This window comes from Diabrotica virgifera, chromosome 5 (genome assembly GCF_917563875.1).
Source record: "Diabrotica virgifera virgifera chromosome 5, PGI_DIABVI_V3a".
NCBI lineage: Eukaryota > Metazoa > Arthropoda > Insecta > Coleoptera > Chrysomelidae > Diabrotica > Diabrotica virgifera.
Window position 1 is genome coordinate 242,278,069 of NC_065447.1, and position 26,478 is coordinate 242,304,546.

A 26,478-nucleotide genomic window follows, 5' to 3' on the forward strand; every position below is an offset into this window, starting at 1 on the left:
GAAAAAAATCTATCCTTAGAAAAATTCGAAATCGTCAGATTAAGATAAGGTTAGTTAAGTACATGCAAATCAGTGTATATTTCAAAAATCTGACGATTTGAGCGGTAAGGAAATATGTGAGTCCCAAAGTTTCACAAGCAAAATGCAAATGGATTTTTTAAATTCAATTTAGGAATTATTTGTTGCATATTTTCTTTACTAGTGTAATTTATTTTCGTATTTCTTATTCTGTATAGTTAGGTTGAAATCAATATTTCAAGCACATTTTTTTTAAAGTATGGTAGAAATATTTTATTTTTAAATTAAACAGGCATATTCAGTACAATTCAGATATTACTCAAGAAAAAATTTAAGGAAAAATACTAAAAAATAAGCCAACCGTTGCAAATTTTTAAAAGACACCTCAAAATAGGTATAATGAATTTTGCGGTGCATTACATGGTAAACAAAAAGTTCAAAAAGATTTTATTAGCTTATGAATTTCTCGAGGTAATGCTGTCGAGTTTTTTGGTTTGATCTAATTTTGACTTTTTAATATCACTCAAAAGTCAAAACAACGAATTTTTTTTTGCAAAAGGGTGAAAATTAACAAATTTATTATTGTTAAATAAAAAATAAGCATACAACAAAAAATATCTCGACAGCGTTACTTCAAGGAATGCCTAAAGAAAATATATACAAAATTCAAGGTGGGTCGGTCAAGTAGTTTTTGAGTTACAATGTCTACAGCATTTTCACAGCATGTCAATAATGATCAAATAACAGAAAAAAAGGGCCAGGATAGAAATAGCAAGAAACAGTTTGTTAAAATGAAAACAATTATCTGCAACAAAGACCTTAGATTAGAACTGAGAATAAGAGCTCTGATACTCTATGCGTTTTCGATACTGCAACATGGAATTGAAAACTGGACATTGAAGCAAGAACACGTAAATAAGCTACAGTCTTGAAATGTGATGTGGAGCAGAAAAAGGTGAGTTTTGAAATTTTTTTAAAAGCATTGATAAAACAATTTCTGCTCAAAAGCACAAAGCACTCTTCAGATTTGTTTCAAGCGGATATTTTTGAACAGGAATCCGCAAAAAAACCAAAGCAGAAACTTTTTTCCTACAGGAGCGGCCTACAACCTGGACTATATGGTTTGAATTTGATTCTTTAGTACAGAGAAAATCAGGGAACACAATTTTAACTGACTTTTCCAACCTTTGGACTTGCTTGTGTCATTAATAATAGATTTGCAGTCGGCCGTAATTTACCGTCACGAAAACAACAAATAATACACGATATCGTCATTATCCATACCATTTACCATTTAAAGCTACATAAGTGAGTTATTATACCGTACAATTTTTTATTTGCTAAAGTGACGTTGTAGTCTTCGGTAATGAGACTAATATCTACCTATTTTTGTACTGAATAACCAAACAAGAATAAAAAACCGCTAAACGCCGCAAAAATGAGTGGCGCATACAATATTTCACCCACAAAAGATCTGATATGAATATTACGTGGCGCGAAAATGTATTTTCATTTTGATGCAAAAACAAAATTCTAGTTTTATTTTAAAAGATTTTTTTAAATAGTTGCCCAATTTGAAGTAAAACGCGCCACAAAAGAGTAACTTTGGTACAGTTTGAATTTTGAAACTCTTTTGTGGCGCGTTTACTTCAAATTTAGCAAATATTATGAAAAAATGTTTTAAAATTAAACTAGAATTTTGCTTTGTATCAAAATGAAAATACATTTTCGCGCCACGTAATATTCATATCATATCTTTTTTAGCTGGAATAATATTGTATGCGCCACTCATTTTTACGGCGTTTAGCGGTTTTTTATTCTTGTATCAGGAGTTTTTCAAAATTATTTATAAATTAAATGTATGAAGTTGAATGTAATGTTTCTCAATTACACGTTAAGCTTTATAAATTTTGAATAATTGTCGAAAAACCAAAATTTTCAAAGTTTACTTTTTCAGTTTTTCGGCTATACTGAGCGGTGTGTATGTCTGATCCTGACAGCTTAAACATCATTTGAAAGCCTAACTCAACACTATTGATTTGGTGTATTTGCGGTTCTCCTTTCTCTTCTTGAACCGAAGATATATATCCCCAAAAAATATGCCGTTTTGTACCTACCAAGTCCTATAGCTGGCTTATGATGGTCAAAAGTCACAAACTACACCGGTTCTGAATCGGCCCTGATCCCCTCTTCAAAAACACAGAGAAAAAATCGGATCGGTTTAACTTTTCCACATACATAGGTACATACATACATACATACATACATACATACATACATACATACATACATACATACATACATACATACATACATACATACATACATACATACATACATACATACATACATACATACATACTTACATACATACATACATACATATCCACAAACATTTTCCATTTTTTAAATAGAAATTGAGTCATATTTCTGAGCTCGGTAACTTTTGAATGGTATAACTGATTTTCATAATTAGACATGCGTTGTTAAGGTAATGATCAGTATGGCATTGGGATACAATAAATTATATTTATTGCAACAGCTGTTCCTAGTGCCGTTAGTTAGCCAATTTGATTGTTGTAAAGGGTTTTTTACTCTAATAACAGAGGTTTTGGCCCTCTAATTGCTTTTAATATCTTTTATCTCGACAATTACTCTTCTATGAGGCGTTTATAACCTATAACACCAAACACTGAAGATGGCATGTGACTTGCCGAAAGTTCTTAGCTGATTCTAATAAATAATTTTACACACTATCAAAGTTATTTGAGAACATGAATCTGTTGCCAGTTTGGCCATAATTAATAGGGAACTTGCACATTTTTTTTTATTAGATAATAATGTTCAGTTTTGTTTAAAAATGAGATTTCCAAAATTTCACGCTTCAAAAACTCGTAATAACTTGGAAATACATATTTAAAGTCTTCTGCGGTATAAAGTAGTTCAAACGGTCCGTGACGTCACATAGTTTTGCATTAGTTTTTATTATGGTTATATTTCGCTGTGTCTAGGTACACGATAACGTGTACGCAAATAAAAAAGTTAGGTAGACGCGAATTAAACTTCATCAAGCCAGTGACGTCATTATTTAGCTTGCCAGTGACTATATATTTTGGTACATGCTATTTTGATATGTTTAGTGTTTGTTTGATAGAAACATATTTGTTAAGGGAAGGGAAGCAGAACTATTCAGATGTTTCAAACTTAATTGTAATAAATCAATGTATAATATAAAAGTAAATATTTAGGTTAGCAAAATAATTATATGTATTTAGTTTATGACATGTAGGTACAAAATATTGTTAAAATAATTTTTATACGTAAGTGAATTATTATAATCAACTATTCTAAATGCAAAATAAGCCACAATTTAACTAAAAAAAATATTTTATTAACGTTTAGACGTCCAAATCGGATGTCATTGTCAAAATACAAAAATAAGTCAGATTAAATAAATTATTAGAAAAAATTTTTTACTAAGCAACAACATTTTTGTTACTTTTAATAATATTTTGTATTTTGACAACGACATCCGGTTTAGAAGTCGAAACGTTAATAAAATCAATTTTTTAGTTAAATTGTGGCTTAGTTCTCATTTAGAATAGTTGATTACAAAAATTCCACAAGGATAATAGCTTCAAAACAAGTTAATTATTATTCTGAAAGCTTTAGGTCTTCCTTATATTTTAATCTTTTACGGTAATACTATTTCATTTATAACTAAAAAAATATATATATTAATTTATAGTCTCTTATCTTTTTCGTATCTACTGTTTTAAAATGTTCTTAAACTCATTAAAAGAACTAAATAATTGTCCACACTCCGTAGTTAATTTAAAAAGAAACACTAAACAAATAAAAAATAAGAAATCACTGACACTAACTTTTTTATTTGCGTACACGTTAGCGTATACCTAGACACAACATTATATTTAGGTATATTCTTCTTCTCCTCCTTTAGTTTATTGGCCTCCACCTACTTGGGTATTTGGCAAGCTCATCGTCGTGGAATAAGTCAAAAATATTTATATTCTAATGACATTTATCGTATATCATTGTAATAATATATACCAGTTTGTTAAAATTGTAGTTTTATACTGCTTTTTAAGGAAAGGAACGAAGGTTTACTATTGAAAATAAAACCATTTTGTAAAAGTACAAATTTTCTATGAATAGGTCTAACGATCAAAAACACTTGTAACGTCACATAAATGTATTTTCTACTGACGTTTATAACGTCTAATTTAAAATTCTGTTTACTTTATTGGAAAAATGTACATGTAAAACCAAGTGACGTCACGACGCATTTTGGACCACCTGTTTTAATTTGAATTTTTAATCGTCTTTAGGGGGCCAAACGAAAGACAAACAAAACTTTTTTATCTTTGATACATGTTTTAAATTATGTTCTGTTGTGATTTATAACATTTTTTTTGAATTTAAAAATTTATGCAAGTTCCCTGAAATACCTACTCTGTCTCTCTCGCGGTGAATTGGCAGGAAATAGTGTGTAAGAGTTTATAGGTAAATCATTGCTTATCGCCAGACTGTGTCGAAAGCTAGTAACAGATCTACGAAAGCAGCAAAACTCTTTTTTTTTATGTAAATACAGGGAGATAAGATCTAGTCGGTGCAATCTCTATTTGGTCTAAAACCTGCTTGTTCGATTTGAATTAGACTGTTGATTGAAATTACTATTACTTTAATCAACGATTAGACTTATTATGTACAAATAGACTTATTGATGTATTTATATAATTATTAAGCTTTTAATTTTTTATTTTTGAAGATATTCTTCTTTAGCGGCGAATCGATTGAGGGTAAAATTTGATTGATCCCCGCGCATGCGCACACCGACAGTAGGGTATTAGTGGTTATACGGGCTCTGATTGGGTGTTGAAATTTTGAAATGATCTGTCAATAATTGTTCAATATGGAGGTTATCGGTAAACAAAAATATTGTATAATATTAGTTTTTATTGATGTGTGGACAGAAATAAAATCAAATTTATAATTATAGTGACTTTTTAGATAGTTTTGAAAAGCCGCAGGTACGTAATTCTAAATGTTTCAGTTGGAAATACCTAATAGTTTCAATACCTATCTATTTGGAAAATGTAAACAAAATAATGTAGTTACCTATTAGTAGGCAATGCTTTAATTTACATAATCTGATTACGAACAAACTTTCTACAAATCTTCATCTCATATATCGTTTTCCTACTCTATATTTTGTTGTATTTTATTTCGACAAACATCAAACTAATAATTTTATTAAATTCATATAAATTTATGGTGTAAACGTTTAGTTTGTGTATATTCCCACATGACGTATACGAGAATTTGGTGCAGTTTGAAATGCCGTCAACTTTCGTACGGCGCGGTACACGTGAAGTGGGTTCGAGCCCCAAGCAAGTTATTATTTTTATATTTGTTTTATAGATTTTATAATTGTAAGTAATTATTATATAATTTTTGAAGATATTCTTCTTTTTTGAAAGTGGTAGATAAGAAAGTTAGTTTTATTTTTAAATAAAATAAGTACAAATAATCTTTTAAGTATATTTACTTCGTTTAAATTACCTATTATATAATAGAAGAATATCTTCTTACGTGCGTACAAAGTACACACACATTCATTTTTATCTTTGATTAAAGTTAGGTATTTCCTATGTAAAATTGATTTTTTCTATGTTTGGAATAAATGAGTTATATACAGTTTTGTTTCTAGATTTTACAGTGGAATAAAGATGGACGAAAGACACGAATGTGTACAGCACGACCGGGTTGGCAAACAATGTCTTTCAGACGACCGCTCTACAAAAAACAGCTGACAAACATAGAAGTAAATCTAGTAGATGTTTTGGAAATCGACAACGACCGAAGGGTAAGTCGAATCTAATTAAATTTTTCAATATATGCCAATTGTACGATAACGGCATGTACATATGTGAAATTATTAATATAAATTCAAAGTGTGTGGACTGTATGAGGTTATGTTGCTGGTTCAAGTGGAATTTTATAGTGGGAGTTATGATAAACAGACAATATTACAAGTTTATAAAAAGTCTTAGCAAAATCCTGTGTCGATAATCACTAATCGCGTTTTGATTCTCGTTCTATTCTATATGCCGTTTCACAGAACAAATAATTGTTCTTAACGGTATAACGTTTATTTTATATCGGATTGCTGTCTTATTTTGCGGAGATGTGTTGCCAAACGAAAGCTAACACACCAGAGAGAGAGAGAGAGACACACAGAGAGAGAGAGAGAGAGAGAGAGAGAGAGAGAGAGAGAGAGAGAGAGAGAGAGAGAGACAGAAAGACAGAGAGAGACAGAGAGAGACAGAGAGAGACAGAGAGAGAGACAGAGAGAGAGAGAAAGAGAGAGAGAGAGAGAGACAGAGAGAGAGAGAGAGAGAGAGAGAGAGAGAGAGAGAGAGATTACTAATCACAATGTTCGTTTTCTTACTGAGATTTAGAGCAAAGGAAAGGCTTATGTATTTTTCTTCTGTTCCCTTTGCTGGTCAACAGTAGAAGAAGAGATTGATGTATCCTCAGCGGAGAGTGGCACTCAAAATTAGGAGTTTACCTTTAGACGGGCAGTACTATAGAAGAGAAACTGATCACTCTCTCGCGATGTTTAAGCAGAATTAATTGTCTGCATGGGTAACGATGGGAAGAAATAACTCGGTACAATTGGACAGGGTTGACTTAAATATTATTTCAAATTAAAGGTTGTAATTATGAATTTCGGACAGTAAAAAATATAAGATTATTTGAAAAAAATAATGTGAAAAATTTGAACACCAATAATAGATAGTTGTTCTATTTTAAATAAAACAATATTCTTTATTAATGCCTCTTTTTGTACTCTTTTTGGGACAATTTTTCTTAGCTGATTGGAAATAGAAATGTAAAGCGTGGTATCTGTCACAATTTTTTAACTTGTTTGTAGTGGGACTATTATAATAAACTATATATAGGATTTATTAAAGACAATCGTAATAAAAGTCCGTGTGATGTTTAACAGTTTTAATTAATTACCAGAGAACGGCAGTTCTCGCCTGTGGCGCACACCTACACCCCCTATATGCGACACTATATATACACGAAACTTTCGATTTTCTAAATCTGACTGAATTGAAAATTGGGCCAACTCTCATCTTAAAGTTCAGGAAAAGACTCACCCATTCATATGTCAACCATCTATTTTGGTTTAAGGGTGTGGATTTTACGGCCCTTCCTATTTAGGGTCTGTTTTTCGTTCTCGTCCCCAAAACTCCCAAAATCTTCGAAAATTTAACTACGACCTTTGCGGCTTCTAATCTAAAGAAGCGATCATTACCTTTCCAACGCATGTCTAATTTTGAAAATCGGTTATACCGTTCAAAAGTTACCGAGCTCAGAAATATGAGTCAATTTTTATTTAAAAAAGGGAAAATGTTTGTGGATATGTATGTATGGGAAAGTATGTATGTATGTATGTAAAAGGGAAAATGTATGTATGTATGTATGTATGCATGTATGTATGTATGTATGTATGTATGTATTTGTGTGGAAAAGTTAAACCGATCTGTATTTTTTTTCTGTGTTTGAAGAGGGGGTGAGGGCCGATTTAGAACCGGTGTAGTTTGTGAGTTTTGACTACCCATAAGCCAGCTATAGGACTTGGTAGGTACAAAACGGCATATTTTTGGCGGTATATATCTTCGGTTCAAGAAGAGACAGGAGAACAGTAAATACACCAAATCAATAGCGTTGTGTTAAGTTTTCAAATGGTGTGTAAGCTGTCAGGATCAGACATACACACGGCTCAGTATAGCCAAAAAACTGAAAAACTAAACTTTGAAAATTTTGGTTTTTCCACAATTACTGAAAATTTCAACCTACGAATTACGCCAGTAACTGAGCGTTTGTAGAAGGACTCTAGACGAATCTAACGGTGTATTCCTTATATCCAGGAAAATTCGAATTTTTAAGTTATAGGCTTCATAAGTATATTCAAATAAATTTCTTATGGAAAAACCGTTTTTCAAGCTCAATATTTCCTGTAATAGCTTCATTTATCATACTTGACCTTAGGTGCATAAGATACTACTTGTCAATACGTTTCAAACTCATGTTTAGTGAACAAAATCGGTTAAGCCGTTCAGAAGATATTAAGCTACAAAAGTATAATCCAATTAACGATGATTCCCTAAATTGTTTATGTAGTTATAGTGGTTACGACGCTAATTTGATCTGGCAACGGGCAATCCGAATTCATTTACCGGCCATCCCAATATTTTTTTCAATCTATTTCGAATAGAAAAAAATCTAGTGTACATTCGATGGACACTAGATCATTTGGAAGATAATGCAACAAAGGCGACCATTTATAAAGCTTAACGTGTAATCGAGAAACATTACATTCAACTTTATACATTTAATTTATAAATAACTTTGAAAAACTCCTGATACAAGAATAAAAAACCGCTAAACGCCGTAAAAATGAGTGGCGCATACAATATTCCAGCCACAAAAGATCTGATATGAATATTACGTGGCGCGAAAATGTATTTTCATTTTGATGCAAAACAAAATTCTAGTTTTATTTTAAAAGATTTTTCATAATATTTGCTAAATTTGAAGTAAACGCGCCACAGAAGAGTTTCAAAATTCAAACTGTATCAAAGTTACTCTTTTGTGGCGCGTTTTACTTCAAATTGGGCAAATATTATGAAAAAATCTTTTAAAATAAAACTAGAATTTTGTTTTGCATCAAAATGAAAATACATTTTCGCGCCACGTAATATTCATATCAGATCTTTTGTGGGTGAAATATTGTATGCGCCACTCATTTTTACGGCGTTTAGCGGTTTTTTATTCTTGTAAAATAGATAACTAAATTATAGATACTATTAAATTGACGAAATGTAAAAGTGTTTGTGTAATTGCGACTAAAATTTTACGAGTTCTCACAAACGAAAATGTCTTTGAAATAATCGCGTTTATCTACTTATTATATGACCGGCTTGTCAATATATAAATACGTCTTAAACTGCGCGTCCTTTCGATTATTGCCAAATACAACTTCTTTCCTCAGAATATCAAAATCGACTGACTATACAACCCCCACGCTAAAACAAATTCTCTTAAATACATCTAATCTCCCTTTTCCGTTTTCCCATGAGAACCAAACTATTAAAATTGATTCAAAGTTGCGAATGTTATTCTTACTTAATTAGGCCTTAAAGATTCAACGTTAGCAGTATTTCGGACCGGCTCACCGTACTAATCCCAATTCGTTCCACCCATCTGGGCCAACGTAGGTCCATATGTGTGAGACTCTGATTTCGGTTTCGTAATAATAATTAAGAAAAATTATATACAGGGGAATTTAAAAATATAAGGTAAAATATTTACAATTCTACATATACGTGTAATTTAACAAGGATAAAGAAGTAAATATTAGTCTTACAATCAATTTCTTGTACCTTGGACGACCGGTTTCGTACACTAAACTTTTCTGTTCATCTCCGAAAAGGTTACTTAAATGATGTAGATAGCTATACTGATCTGCTTGAAAGATGCGATTCAAACGCTTGAAAGATGCAAATATCACTGTTAATTTTGAGAAATGCCAGTTTAGCTAGACCTATAGGTTGATAGACTTGATTGGTTACTACCGTAGGTTCTTAAACAATTTTTTTGGTATTTGTAGTCCCATTTCTGACTTACTAAAAAACAGAAGGAAAGTTCAACCTATTACTTCGACTCCTGACGCTGATGAAGCTTTCCATAAAATTAAACAGGTTATTATAACAGCTCCTGTTATTGCAAGTTCTGACTTTTCCAAGCATTTCTATCTTCGTTATGATGCAAGTGCGCTGGTGTGAGAGGTGTCTTATTTCAAAAGGATGATCGATTAGAACATCTTCTTCTTCATGTACCATGCCCTTTCAGAACGTTGGTTGCCATCATAGCTATCTTAATTTTATTCACTGCCACCCTAAATAGGATGCTTGTATCAACACAATTAGGCAAAATAGATCTACCATTGACCAACTATTTACAGTTAAACAAATACTAGCCAAAGCATGGGAATATGACATGGACGTTTACAATCTCTTTGTAGATTTTAAACAAGCCTATGATTCAATAGATAGAACAATTCTACCTAGTATATCGGAAGAATTTGGCATACCATCAAAATTAATACGACTAGTGCAAGTGACAATGACAGAAACAGAAGCACAAGTATGTATTCAAGGACAGATCACTGATGCGTTTACGATAACGCAAGGACTGAAACAAGGCGACGGACTGGCTCCAACGCTTTTTAATCTTGTTCTTGAATATGTAATTAGACGGTTGACGGTAAGCGGAAATAACATACTTACAAACAAATCTACCCAATTAGCAGCATACGCGGATGATATAAACATAATGAGCAGAACAATGAATGCAGCGGAAGAAACCTACGTTGAGTTGAAACAGAGTGCAGAAGCAGTAGGGCTAGCAATAAACACAAATAAAACAAAACTACTCATACAAACCAGATCAAATAGACCGGCGCAACAACACTTTATTGACGATATAGAACATGTGAATAGATTCACGTACCTAGGAATGGATCTGGTTTGCAAGCAATGAAGAAGAACCGAAAATAAATAGAAGGCATGTGCTGGCAAATAAAGCCTATTTCGCGATGGGCCACATATTAGTCCTGTCGCCAGGGGGGGTACAACGGCCTCGTTAATTCAGATGGACTTACCCAAGTTTTTTTTATGTATTTTGACCCGTAGAAAACGAATTTTTTGGGTAACAGTTGATCCGGATGTCGATAAGATTGTTATAGACCAAGAACTTGAGGAATCAAATAACAGCGATTTTTGGCAAAACAAAACAATATTTTGTATTTTTTGGGTCATTTTAAGCAAAAAATATTTCTACAAGTTTTTTAGTAGGATGCAGAGTTTTCGAGATAAACGCGGTTGAACTTTCAAAAAATCGAAAAACTGCAATTTTTAAACCCGAATAACTTTTGATTAAAAAATAAAATAGCAATTCTGCTAAGCGCCTTTGAAAGTTCAAGTCAAATTATGTCGGTTTTGATTATTTGCATTGCTAAAAATTTATTGTATTATTGTTAAACAAAGCTACAAACAACTAGTGCGTGAGTGATGTTTCTATGATTTCTCATTTAAAATCGAACGAGTAGGTAGAATAGGTACTAGTGCAATCAAGACTATTTCTACGTTACATGCGTTAAAACGCATGTAAAAGCACGGGAAACCCTACGTGTTTATAGCTTTGTTAAACAATAAAAAAATAAATTTTTACCAATGCAAATAATCAAAACCGATATAATTTGACTTAAACTTTCAAATGCGGTAAGCAGACTTGCTATTTTATTTTTTAATCAAAAGTTATTCGGGTTCAAAAATTGCAGTTTTTCGATTTTTTTAAAGTTCAACCGCGTTTATCTCGAAAACTGTGCATCCTACGAAAAAACTTGTAGAAATATTTTTTACTTAAAATGGCCCAAAAAATACAAAATATTGTTTTGTTTTGCCAAAAATCGCTGTTATTTGATTCCTCAAGTTCTTGGTCTATAACAATCTTATCGACATCCGGATCAACTGTTACCCAAAAAATTCGTGTTCTACGGGTCAAAATACATAAAAAAACCTTGAGTAAGTCCATCTGAATTAACGAGGCCGTTGTACCCCCCCTGGCGACAGGACTATATTCAAATCGCGAGACGTACACCGGAAAACAAAACTCCGGGTATATAAAACAATAATCAGGCCCATAGTAAGTTATGGCTGCGAAACATGGGTGGTGACACAAAAATCTGCCAATGCATTAGATGTGTTTGAAAGAAAAGTATTACGTAGGATACTGGGCCCAATAAGTGAAAATAACAACTGGCGAATTAGGTATAATAGAGAAATATACGAGCAATATAGCGAACCAACTCTAGCACAACACACTAAACTGCAGAGATTACGGTGGGCAGGGCACGTGGTCCGCATGCATGAGAGTAGAATCCCCAGAAAATTGTTGAATGCAAGAATGCAGGGAAGAAGACCTGTTGGAAGACCTAAAAAGAGATGGGAAGACGAAGTCGATGAGGATGCCAGGAACTTTCTGGGAACGCGTTCATGGAAAAGAACAGCGGTAAATCGAAATGATTGGAGAAGCTTATTGAAGGAGGCCAAGGCTCGATTTGGGCTGTAGTGCCATTGGATGGATGGATGGATCAACACAATACCAATCTCGCAAGTTCCTTAACCATGAGGTTCTTCTTCGTCCTGGACTGCGTTGGCCTGCTATTTTCCCTTGCATAATATTTTGTAGCAACCCATATTTGGGATCTGTCATCACATGTCCGGAATACTCTTTTTATAATCTCAATAGTCTTGTTGAGGCATTCTAGTATTGTGGAGTTTCGAATCTTCTCCATCCAAGAAACTTATAAAATTCTTCTATAGCACCACATTTCGAAAGTCTCAAGCGATTTAGATCGATTTTATTCATAGTCCAAGACTCCACACCATAAATTAAGACCGAGAACATGTAGCAGCGAAGTAAGCAACTCCTCTATGCCAATTTTAGGTGTATGTTACATTAGTGTTACAAATACTTTGGACATCCTTCTAAAAGCGGCTCTGGTTTGCTTCTACCCTGGATTTAATTTCACCGTGACTCTATGCTATAACACCCTAATGCTTATTTTAAAAAAGCTTTAATAAATGCTCAGCGCAAATATACTACTATTGAGAAAGAATTGCATATTAGTAATTTTGCTTTCTACTGAAAAATTTAGATGATACATATATTAAAAGTCGTGACGATTCTACTGAAATGATTGAAAATTATTTTTTAGAAGACAAATCGTAAAATAAAACAGAATTAAAATAAGTGGTAATAAAATAATTTTTTGAAGAATAATAATAGTCCAGGAACCGAAGCATTTCACCTCGCAATTTTTACAGAATGGATAGATTTGCTTGAAAATTTGAGAATAAGTAGTGGATAGTTCAAGGATCAAAATCTATATGATGCCAAAAGGCGCTTTTACCATGGGGTCGGTTGCCACCCCATCTTAGGGGTGGAAATTTTTTATTATATTTAGACTGCGAAAATTGATAAAAACATTCATTCTAAGCAAAAAATGTTCTATACATTTTTTTGATAAAATTAATACTTTTCGATTTATTCGCTATCGAAAATGTTAGTTTTACATATATAGAAAAAATCAATGTTTTTCGATATATACTCATTTACCATTCACTCAATTTTTGCCGTAGAAAAAATTTTTTCAAACCAAGTTCTTGGGAATTAAATAACCAACAATTTCATATAAAAACATTTTTTCTTATATCTGATGCTAATCTTTATATTTTGAAGAAAATGGCATTTTTTACCAAACTACAAAAAGTCGTTATTCGCTTTTAACTCTAGTTTTTTAAAAACTAATCATTCTAAACCAGTCAAACTTTTAAAATCTATTAATAATACATAAATAAAGAAGAATTAATAAGGCCAATGACTAAAAGCAAAGCTACCTTAGGCTACGGCTCCACGGGCTGGAAATTGACGCTAGCAGTAGCCGCAAAACGAACTTAAGGTTCCGCAGAACGGAATAGGAATAGCCGAACTGTACCGACTACAGGACTTGTGGGTAGTCGGTTCAGTTCGGCCATTCCCATTCCGTTCCGCGGAACCTTAAGTTCATTTTACTGCTACTGCTAGCGTCAATTTCCAGCCCGTGGAGCCGTAGCCTTACATTATTATGCTTCCAATTGGATTTCTTTTTTTTTTGAAAAAAATATATTGATTTTTTAACCGTAACCTTTTTAATTTTTATCTTAGAAAGTTTGTTAAAAAATAATTTTGTAGGTTTTTACAAGATCTATAAGACTATTAATACCAAATCCTTTTAAAATACTCAGTCGCAAAAAGTGGTGACTTTGAAAGGGTTGGTAAAGGTGATTTTTGCATGTTATTACAAGTTTTAATTGTCAATAGCTCACCCAATTTTTACCGTAGAGAAAATTTTTGCAAACCATGTTATTGAGAATTAAATAAGCTACAATTTTATATTTAAATATTTTTTTGTATCTCTGATGATAATCTTTCTATTCTGAAGAAAAGGGAATTTTTTACCAAACTTCAAAAATTCGATATTTGCTTTTGACTCCATTTTTTTTTAAACTAATCATTCTAAACCAGTTAAACTTCTAGAACCTATTAATAATACATAAGTAAAGAGGACGCAATAAGGTCAATGACTAATTTTAATCAGGGTGGTGATTAGGGGTTTGCTTTCCATCACTTTTTCGCTGAAAAATATAGGGTCTGACATTCTTTTCATTATAAGCCACCTAATTTTTGAGCTAAAGACTTTTTTTATTTCTGAAGATAGATATTTTTAAATACTTCAAATTAGTTTAAACAAGTGATCCTCGAAAAATGCATAGTTTTCCCGTCTTTTGACTTTGAAACTACAATATTTAGCATTTGCCGAAGAAGACCTAACATATAATAAAGTATAGCTCGATTACTATTGGTCTTAAAGAAAATTAAAAAAAACGGTTTTGTTGATTTTTTCAAAAAGTACATTTTTGTTAAGCAAAGTTGTTTTGATAAAACAAAAACTTTTTGAGTTATTTGCAGAAAACTGATTAAAAACATTAATTTTTTTAATATAAAACTAACACTTTCGATAGCGAATAAATAGAAAACTATTCATTTTATCAAAAAAATGTATAGAACATTTTTTGCTTAGAATGAATGTGTTTACCAACTTTTGCGGTTAAAATATAATAAAAAATTTTCACCCCCGACATGGGGTGGCAACCACCCCCATGGTAAAAACGCCTTTTGGCATCATATAGATTTTGATCCTTGGATTATCCACTACTTATTCTCAAATTTTCAAGCAAATCGATCCATTCTGTAAAAATTGCGAGGTTTTGTCCTATTTTAAGCTTCATTACTTGGACTATAACAAACATCTGACGTTTATGACGTTACAAATTTTTCAAAATTTGTTTAATATACTCTTAAAAATTGTTTTAGGTAGTTAAAGTTGAACCATTAGTATCCATGGGTCAACTCACAGCAACGTTAAATCCCTTAGGCTGGACCATTCCAGTTTTGCCAGAAATAGACGACTTGACAGTTGGTGGTTTGGTGATGGGAACCGGCGTAGAGTCATCCTCACACATCTATGGATTGTTCCAGCACATCTGCATCTCTTACGAATTGGTACTAGCTGACGGTAGAGTGGTAACCTGTAACGCGGATCAAGAAGCTGACTTGTTCTATTCTGTGCCGTGGTCATACGGAACCTTAGGGATCTTGACTGCTGTAGAGATTCGCCTGATTCCTGCTCAAAAGTACGTCAAACTAGAATACGAGCCAGTGCGAGGTCCGGATAATATAGTAGAGAAATTGATAGAAGCCAGCAGTAACAAATCCAACGAATTTGTGGAGGTTTTGATGTTTAGCGAGTCTGAGGCTGTTTTAATGACTGGTGTACAAATAGACAATGCTTTTTCATCAAAAGTAAGTTATAGAAGCTCAATAAAATGTACCTTCTAAGAAATTATAGGCAAAATCATTAGGAGCTGTTCATTAATAACGTGTGGCTAGAAAGGGGGAAATGGTTCCATAAAAAAACACGAAATATTACAAGGGGGAGAGTGGTGTAGTAATATATCACTTGTATTTATTTTTTCGGCAAATGCGCGATAGTCAACCGAAAAGCGGCGTTACATGTATTTATTTTTTCCATTCCATTCTTTCGGAAAGCTTCGTTATACGTTCTGTCCCGATTTTGCCGTCGTTCAGTTGCCTGTATTCCAAAGCCTCCATAGCATGATGGCAATAAGTTTGCTCCATTTCTTCTTCGTCAGTCTCTTGAAATCACTCCAACGTATGAAGGTATCGGCAAATTGTTTTATTGCCTGTATTGCCCTAGTCTGCAGAAGGATCATCAGATAAGACACGTGAATTCTTGGCGCAAAAGCAACTGAATCCGAGCAATAATAGTCTAGAGATGCACAATGTTGGTTCTTCCCGCATCCTCACGTGACGATCGAACGGTAGATCGATAGAGATTCTCTGTTTGGTACAACTAGGTACTGACTTGCAAGATGCTTATCCAGTTATTGGCGTTGAAGAAAGTCTTGCTACTCCGTGGTCCGAGGATACTGTCTTTCGACCTTTCTGTCTAAACGATATTATTGTAATCCTAAAATTTTCTTCTTCTTTTTTATAGACATGACTGTCTGTTTTTTCAATGTGCCTCTAGTAAGTTGTCGTTCCATCGTTTTGGTGGTCTTCCCACTGATCGTCTTCCTATTGGAGAACCGTCTCTCGCTGTCCTTACTACTTTATTTGTTGTCATTCGGTTTATGTGGTCATTCCATTCTATTCTTCTGTTTCTTACCCAGTGATTAATGTTGTTCACCTTACATCTCCGTCGTATATCTGTACTTCTAGTTCTGTCCCATATAGTCTTACCATCGATTTTTCGATGGGTTTTCATCTCTGCTGTTTCAAGCAATATTTTTGTCCTCTCTGGGTCGTGTTTCTGCCGCGTATGTCATTATTGGTTTGATGACTGTTTTGTAAATTCTGCCTTTCATTTCTTTGCCGATAGTTTATTTCTTCATATTGTGTCATTCGGGCAAATTTCGGCTCTGTTTGTTCTATTCATTTGATCTTCCACTTCTGTTTCGATTCTTCCGTAGCTAGATAGTGTGATGCCTAGATATTTAAACTCCATCACTTATTCTATTATCTGACCCTCCAGCTCCAATTTACATCTTATTGGATTTGATGTTATAACCATCCATTTTGTTTTTGAAGTTATACTTCTTTACCGGCGATATGAGGGTGAATTTTTATATGTTAAAACCTATGATCCCGGAGCATGCGCATTATAACTTTGTTCTGATTGGATGTTCAAATGACATGTCAAAAATTATTTAATATGGCGGCTGTGGCACAGCTGTACGTAGTTTGATTATTTATGGTTGTTGCGTTTTGAAATTTGTGGGAAAAGAAACAAAGTTAGTTAATAGTTATACTGCCTTTTTAAATAGTTTTCATATACCTATATTTTTGGACTTTTGGACTATTGTGGACAAGGAAAACTCATTCTAATTTGGTAAGTAGTTTTTATTATAATCATATTGTAATTATACATTTGGATTAGTTTGGAATACATACATTTATTTTCTCAAGAATGGAGATTTTAGAGAGAAATCCCAAATTAGGTCCGATTTTTATTTTGAAATTATGATTTTTGGCGTAGATTTATTTATCTAGTAGGTATGTAGTACTTTAATTTACATACTTAATTTGATTACCAACAAAAGTTCTACCAATCTTCATCTAATATATTGTTTTCTTACTGTTTTGTTATATTTTAATATTTTCTTCCACAAAATTTAAACTACATAATTTAATTATATTCAAAACAACTGTCAAACAGTAAAACGTTCAGTTACCCTATTTTTCCACATGACAAATAATGTGGAATTGGACGAGTGAGTCTAGGCTTCGATTACGAATCAAAGCGCCCCGAAATTCACGGGTTCGCTTCCCGATGCAAGTTTTTATTTTTTTATTTTTTTTATGCATTTTATGATTGTAAGTATATTTGTTATATAATTTTTTTTTCAGAAAATGCGTATTTAAAATTTTTGCCAACAATTATTATCGTTCAGAAATAATTTTTTCTTTGTGGCATTTTTCAATGTGTTTGTGTGCGTTTTATTCTTTTATTTTTTTAAATTTTTGGTATTGTCTTAAAAATCACATAATATGTATTTAGTAGAAGTATAACTTCTTACGTGCGTACAAAGTACACACACATTCTTTTTTTTTTTGGGGGGGAAATTAACATGTTAAATTTTCTGGCATTTATGTTAAATTGGTGCAGCATACGTTGTAAATCATATCCACTTTGTGAGATTAGTATTGCATCGTCTAAATAGCAGATTATTTTAAGTTGTTTTTCTCCCATTCATTATCCTTTTTAATTAAACGCTTTTATTTAGTTCAATAGTTTGCGTCAAATCTTTAGACGTTAATTTGACTGCCTTTTCTTCAATGCAAATGAATGAAAATTTGCAGCCATATGCATTTGCGGGAACAATACACGAATAGTCAAAAAAATTGTTTTCATGCTTTATTAATTGTTTAAATAAAAAAAAAACGATTTTAATGGAAAACGCTTAAATTCTCTTGTTTTTTACAACGTAAAAACTTGAAACTTTTACGGATTGTATAGCTAATGATATGAACAATACATAATTTCACTTTTTACGTTAAGTGTTTACGTTATGCCTCATTAATAAACAATTAAGTTTCAAATTTTTTGCCGATTCGGATTACTTTTCAAGTTACATCATATGTTTTATACATATTTTAATAAACATAACGATATATTTAAATGTTTGAAAAGTGTAAGACTAAAAAGTAAAAAATAAAAAAATATGAAAAAAATTTTTTTAAGAAACGCTTTTCTTTAGTTACGAGTGACTAAAATTAAAAATATTATAAAAAAATCAATTAAAATGCAAAAAATAAAAAAAATGAAAAAATTAACACATTCGTTAAAGAAAAGCGTGGGGCGAAAACCGTTTATTCGATGAACACGCGCCACGCTTTTCTTTGACGGATGTGTTAGATTTTTTCAATTTTTTTTTTATTTTTTGCATTTTAGTTGATTTTTTTATAATATTTTTAATTTTAGTCACTCGTAACTAAAGAAAAGCGTTTCTTAAAAATATTTTTTTCATATTTTTTTTATTTAAGAATTAAAATTTCTATCATAAAATTACATGATATTTATCTGCATTTTATGAATATGTATTTAAATAAAAATAAGATTTTTTTAGATACTAAAAGATACACGTGATATGGGGGAGTTAGGGCGTATTCTTAAGCCTCACCATATATCACCAATGGGGAGGGGGTTACAAAATGCCAAAAACATCACGTGATTAATAGACGTCCTCCTAATGACTGTTTATTTTACAATCAGGATTTTAATTCCTAATAGTAGGGGAGGAAATTATGCTAAATTTGCAGTTACTCGAGCGTTATGGGGACCTATTGTGTTGTGAAGAGTAGGCCCTAAAACCAAAAAAAGTTTAGTTATATTTTCCATAATGTGAGGGACTTTCCATTTTTTAAATTTAATTTTCCATTTCCAACAATCGTTTTTCCGATTATAGCGCCATACATCCATAATTCGAAAAAATGTCTCGAATAAAAGTTACTTATTTTTTCGTAAGGAATCCAAATCTGCAATAAAAAATGGGGGCTCCTATTAAAGATTTTAAAGTAACACCCCACCCCACCTCCTTGCGGGTCGTGTTTGGTGTGATTTGATAGATTTTCCAAAAATATTGAATACGTACGTGTATTTTTCAGTTTTTCGATCTGATGTTCATTTCGCGAAATATCGCGGATAAAAAAATGGGTTCAATTTACCCTTCACCCCTCTCCGTAGGAGGTAGTGTTTGGTATCATTCGGTAGATTTTTGAAAAAAATTGAACACTTATTTTTTAGTTTTTCGATCTGACGTTAATTTTGCGAAATATTCGTTTTTTTTATGAAACTTTGTTACTTGCCCACTTCCTTACGCCCCGCTCAAATCGTCAAATTTTTGAATTACATATACACTGTCTTGCATGTATTTAGGTAACTTACCTTATCTTAATCTGACAATTTCGAGTTTTTCTAAGCATAAATTTTTTTCGGGCCCCCCTTAATGAACTCCCCTTTATTAAGAGGCAATAATATGGTAGAGGTACATTTAGAGGGTACAAGGTTTCTCCCCATGTGATAATCTGACGCGCTCGAATAACTGTAAAAATCCCCGCTTGGGCTCCTCTATCATAATCTGTTTGCAAACATATATATTATATTCACAGCAAATGAGAATCATGACAACATTTTGTCTTTTTTTAGGTGAACAATATTGGACGATGGTATAAACTGTGGTTTTTTAAACATGTAGAAACAAAATTAAAATCGGACGAAATAACTGTTGAATGTATTCCTTTAAGAGACTATTATCACAGGCACACCAGATCACTATTTTGGGAACTCCAGGTAATTTTGTTAATAAAACGAAAATATAGTAAATATTCCATTAAAAATATATGTCTGCATTCTTATTTATTTATTACATTTTAACCTACACTTTATTTGATATTAAGAGAGAGATATAGAAAAAAAAAGAGAGAGAGAGAGAGAGAGAGAGAGAGAGAGAGAGAGAGAGAGAGAAAGAGAGAGGGAGGGAGGGAGGGAGAGAGAGGGAGTGAGAGTGGGAGAGTATGAGAGAGAGAGAGAGAGAGAGAGTGGTATACAGTGATGAGTGCGCTAATAACCGGCAAAGTAACGACAGTAAGAGATAAAGCGTTTTCTTATACGTAGTTGACTTCAGTCATAATTGTACGTATGACGTCGCAAAACATTTTATTTTAATTCCCCATGTCATCTTGACAAGAGTGTAGGCGACGTGTCAAATCATATTAGAAATCATTATTGATCAATAGGTATATCTTAATTTTAGCTTAAAAAATTATTAGGTACAATGGAACCCCGATAAGTCGGACCCCGATAACCCGGAAGTCCGGCTAACCCGGACCGATTTTCATCAGACAAACATTTCAACAATAAAAATGTACTATCCGTTGCAAGATAATTCGGATGGAATTCCCCAGATTATTTTGTGCTTGATATCGGCCCAGTCTCTTAATCTGGGGAATTCCATCCGAATTATCTTGCTAGGGATAGTATGTAATATAATATTTGAGAGATAATGTGTATTTATGTAATTTGAACCATTTATACAATAGTAAAAATGACTCATGGCACACGGCGGCGGCAGAGCGACGGTCATTGTCTCGGATTTATCGGAAACAACAGGCACCTGTCATTCCTTTATTTATTTCAAACTGTCTTAGTATTGTTTAAAAAAGACTAAAAGACTATTTAAAAAATTATTTTTTAAATAATGGTCTTAGTTTTCACTGTTCATAACATCGTTCCGATTGTGACTGTATTGTGTGTAGTACAGTCTTGTATTGTTTGCTTCCGTTTGCTTAGGTTTGTGTTTGCGTGTTTTTAATAATTTAGATGTGTAGGTACTGTGCATATATAATTCATGTTATTTCAATTATAACGGAGTTTATCTGTAAGTATACCGTATTTTATTAATTTTTACCATATTCTCCTGCTAACCCTAATTTTCGATAACCCGGATCGGGTTATCGAGGTTTCACTGTACCTACTAATTAAAGAGAGAGAGAGAGAGAGAGAGAGAGAGAGAGCGAAAAAGAAAGAGAGAAAAAAAGAAAGAGAGAGATACAGAGTAAACTATTTAATTGATAGAACGATGTTTGACTGACGACTATGAACATGTATGATTTTTAGGATATAATTCCATTTGGCAACAACATCGTCTTTAGAATACTCTTTGGTTGGCTAGTCCCGCCAAAAGTATCGTTACTAAAGCTGACTCAAACAAAAGCTATCAAAAAGCTTTACGAAAATCACCACGTCATCCAAGATATGTTAGTACCTGTTCACAAACTAAAAGAGTCTCTGGACGTAATGAACGATTGTATTAAAGTGTATCCCATATGGTTGTGTCCCTTTAATTTGCCGCACAATCCTGGTATGCTGAATGGTAGGAAGGGAAAAAGTGAGCAACTGTATGTTGACGTTGGGCTCTATGGTACTCCTCAAGTAAATCACTTCAATCCGAGGGAGAGTACGAGAAGAATTGAAGAACACGTCAGGAACGTTAATGGGTCTGTATTTGTTTATTTTATTGATCACTTTATTTGTTTTCTAGTATTCTAGTTTGAAGTTTTCATATTATTCCGTCATCTGGATTCTCTTGCTACACATCAGAATTTATTTATTGCAATTTACAATGTACCTACTCAATAAATTCTAGGCTTACGGTGGTACGGGGGTTGTTACCCCCGATGATGGGGTTGATTAAGTTGAAACACTAATTACCGGAATATATTTATTTAAGTCACCATGTACGACAGTAACTAGTTGGTGTAAGGGATGAATAGTTGGTGAGATCAGTTCTGCTCCAAATGACAAAATTGGTAGTCTACGCGCCTCTAAATTATTCAGTACCTTTCTTACTGCTTATTTGGGGGCTTCTGGCTGTAATGTAAGTTTAGTTTCTGCTTCCGTTTGCTTTGCTTCTTTTTCCTTTTCTCTTGATTGAGCTCGTGTTATAGCTAGTATATGAGTGTTGTCTATGTATAAGTTCTTTAGTTGATGCAATGTTATTCTTGAAAGACTGTCTGCGTAGTTATTTTTCCCTGTTATATACTCTAATATTTCGAAATCGTATTCCTCTAAATCTAATCTGATCCTTACTGTCATTGATCAGTCTATATATGTTGAACAATTTAATGTTTAATGTTCTGATTGTGTTTGTCTCTACTTTTACTGTTTCGTAGGTTGTGTTCAAGATTTTGATGAACGGATTATTGCTTGAAATAATTGCTCTGGCTATGAATATTCCTGGTTGTATCTCCTGTTGTTCCACTATCCTGTCGTTCTTCGGTGTTTGAAAATTTTTTACTACTCTGTAAATTTCACGTCTAGGCGGTATTATTATCCTGTCATTATCTATGTTATCTAAAATGTTCGTACCAACATAACAATCATCGTCACCTTTAATGTGCATTTTAAGGTTAGGGTAGTCCAATATGCATTGAAAATTTGAAATAAAGTCTCTCCCAATGATTCCGTCTGTTGGAATGGGAAAGTTAGATTTAACTAATTGAAAGATATGCTCGAACTGCCTTCCTTTTACTTCTAGCGTTGTTTCAACTTCTCCCATTGTTTGCAATTCTCCTTTAGTTACTCCTTTTATTTTCGCCTTTGTGTTTGGTTTCACATGTTCCTTCATAAAATCTTGTGAGCATTTTAGTCTGTTCTAGGATTCCTGTTTTCATTCGTACAAAATTCGTTAAGTTTAAGTCGCAGATGTAAATATTATATTTCAGTTCTGACTGTGTATTTCCATTGTCTCGTTCATTCAAAACCCCAACTGCGGATTTTCCGGTTCCCCTTGGCTATATCCTCTAACTCTAGTAGCCTTACGTTCCTGTTACGTCCTCCTCTCTGGTTTCCTCTGTACGTTTGGTTGTTAAATTGTCTATATCCTCTGTGCGAATAGTTCCGTTGGTTTTCAGTGGTCTAGATCGCCATATGGTGGTACAGAGGTTGGTACCCCCGATGATGGGGTTGATTAAGTTGAAACACTAATTACCGGAATATATTTATTTAAGTCACCATGTACGACAGTAACTAGTTGGTGTAAGGGATGTATAACGTCTCTACTCTAACCACGTCGGTTTCTGAATAATGAATAATCTCTTTCTTTACTTTCTACGTATCTATAAATAAATCGCAATTATTTGTTATGATTGACCATACTTGACTGTGACCGTGAATTACTAATAGCAGTATAATTGCTGACTTCGGTATTTAAAAATGCGTGGCCTAGATTACAAAACCAATGTCACCCATTTACGAAATCCAAACAATACATGTAAATAATATTTGCTTAAGACTTTTAAAAATTAAATCGATATGGATTAACTGTTATTTTTAGGATGCTAATATAAATCCTTTAAAGGCTTGTTCAATTGAAACGTATCTTTGATCCAGAAAAAAAATATTGTTAAACATATCTACAAATAATAATTACTTCTATATTTAAGGCATATATTTCATTGTTCCACCAACCGATGCATACCCTGTAAATAATTTTTGTGGCTGTAGGTTGAAGAATTCTTTAACGGCATTTTATATTTCTTCGTCGATCTGAAAACGATTATCTTTTAACGCCATTTTCAGTGGCCCAAAGATGTGGAAATCGTAGAGCGATAAATTGTCACTCTATTTCTTTCGTTGTAGATTTTTTCACTTCTTCGGCGACATAAAGCAGGGCATTGTCGTGCAGAAGAATGACAAGCTTTCTGTACGTTTTGGTCATATTGCTTGATAAACCTTGTTTAATGTTTCCCTACAAAGGTTTTCGTTAATATGCACTCTAGGTTCCGAAAATTCCATGAGCAAGGGTCCTTCATTGTGGCAAAAACATGTTAACATGACCTTGCCCGCAGAAGATTGAAATTGGTATGGCCACCCGCTGATTATATTTGAACGGATTGTTAACAACAAACGCCATTTTGAAGTCACTATACTTAAAATAGTAGTCACTATACTTAAAATAGTAGTCAAATATAAAGGATAGGAACCGTAAAATGGGGTGAATAGGAACAAAACTTCACTTAACAATAACAATAGTCTTCCTAAACATATATATTACTTTCGTTGGGCTGTTTAATTTTTTTCAAGTTGGCTAACGTGATATGGCTTTAAGAAATTTAGGTTTGTGTTGTTGGCGTCACTGGTTACTATGTTCTCGGCGTGCAAACAAAGTCGATAATTTTGAGATTATTTCTTATCCTAAAAAACTTTCTCAGTAAGTAAAAAATCTCTGTCAAAATAGATTGAAGGATACCATTTTTTTGTTTATTCTAACCTTTACAACAATAAAACATAATTGTATTTTGATTTAGCTCTTAATTTTTTTTGTTAACAACAAGTATGTCTGTCCACGTCACGAATTTGAGATATGTGGGGTGAATAGGAACATAATATTTACCGTGTTCCATTCACTCCATACATTAGAAATTCCTTTTTTTTTATCTAATATCTCCATAGAGTAAGACCAAACGAAACAATATCTCGTCTAAGGACAAATTACACATATTATATTGATCCACACAAAGAGAATAGAAAGAACCATACCTTGCAAAACGTGTTTCTAGCGGTTAGCTATCGTCTCCAATCAAAATCAAATTTCTACGAGGGTTCTCAACCACGCGTGGTACTAATGAACACAATTTTTCCAATTATTATGGGCACTAATTATCAGCATTCGGCTCGAAGGACCAAATGTGGATTCCGTAAATTTGAAATAAATATTTATACGGTTTTCTGCAATCATCAGACTGCTGTCCAAAAAGTTTAAATATATGTCAAGACGCAACAAGACCTATGAAGATTATGTGGCGCAAAATAGTTGAGGAATGGAAAACAGGACCAGGCAGGAATGAATCCGCAATAGCTAAAGACATGTTTCCTAGACTATTAAAGAAACTGGTTAATAGCCTTTCAGAGAAAAATGCGAAATCAGAGTTTAAAAAATATTTTTCATTTCAACAATATATTTTTCCAACAACACAAACTTTATATTTATATGTGTATGTTACTTTACACCTTAGACACTTTTTACCTGTTTCTATTGACCCTACAAATGAACGAATAGGAACACAATAGTTTTTAATATAGGTGTTCCCATTCACCCCGCTTGGTGGGGTGAATAGGAACACCAGGTTTTGATTTTTTTGTGATTAAAGTATTAACTTTCTAATTTTTTAACATGTAAATATCAAAAGAGGAAGGTAAGACCCAAATAATAATGTATAAGTTTTATGTTTGCAACATGTGTTAGTGACATTTTTTCAGTTGAAAGTTGAAAACCGTTCCTATTCACCCCATTTTACGGAACTTATCAGTGTGAGGTGCACAAACATAACTTTCAGAACGTCAGTTGAGTGATTATCCTTGGAATTGGAATCAATTGATTCCAAGGTTAACCTGACCAAAGATATGTTTCAATTGAACAAGCTTATACGCAAAGTAATTATTGATATACTGTAAGAGGCCGAGCTTGACTCAAGTAACATCCATCAACGTTTCACAGTAGTAGATATATAGATATATTTGATGAGGTGGTTTCTGACCTATTTCACTGCGAGCTTTTCTAATATATTGTGTTCCTCTAATCCTGTGTTTGTTTAGCTTTCAGATGCTGTACGCCGACACATATATGACCAAAGAAGAATTCCGAAAAATGTTTGACCATACCTTGTACGACAAATTAAGAGAACAATTAAAGTGTGAGGATGCATTCCCTGAAATATATGATAAAGTATCCAAACAAGCTAGATATTAATAAAGATATGTTGTTTAGTTCTTTATTTTGCAACTCAACCAAATCCCTATAAAAAGAGTGAAGCACTACGACTACCTCGATACCACAATAAAGGAAGAATGGAACCAAGAGGTAAGAGCGCACATTGGAATAGCTAGGTCCACCTTCAACCAGATGGGGGTGGGGGGGGGGATCTAAAATAGAGGACATAATGATATGCATATGACGGAGAACAAGTAACATACTTTTCCGTCGACCGTCCATTTATGATCAATTTTAACTTTAACACCGTCAAAATCATTGAATAATGACCCCCTATTAATGAATGATTTTTGAACGATTTCATTATAGGCAACACAACATACATTGCTTGCATAAATTAATTAAA

At 33.0% G+C, this 26,478-nt stretch overlaps 2 protein-coding genes across 3 annotated transcripts in view; one reads left to right on the forward strand and one right to left on the reverse strand.

Annotated features, from left to right (window-relative positions):
- The window catches only part of LOC114325123 (delta(24)-sterol reductase-like), a 37,339-nt gene extending 11,211 nt beyond the window's left edge, over nucleotides 1–26,128 (forward strand). Inside the window, exons 2-6 of the mRNA XM_028273068.1 lie at nucleotides 5,750–5,905; nucleotides 15,094–15,582; nucleotides 20,009–20,152; nucleotides 21,479–21,858; nucleotides 25,958–26,128. Coding sequence (XP_028128869.1) covers nucleotides 5,750–5,905; nucleotides 15,094–15,582; nucleotides 20,009–20,152; nucleotides 21,479–21,858; nucleotides 25,958–26,111 — 1,323 coding nt within the window. The 3' untranslated portion in view covers nucleotides 26,112–26,128. The remainder of the gene's footprint in view (nucleotides 1–5,749; nucleotides 5,906–15,093; nucleotides 15,583–20,008; nucleotides 20,153–21,478; nucleotides 21,859–25,957) is intronic.
- LOC114325124 (uncharacterized) overlaps nucleotides 1–26,478 on the reverse strand; it is a 134,823-nt gene that overhangs the window by 103,660 nt on the left and 4,685 nt on the right. The window lies entirely within an intron of this gene.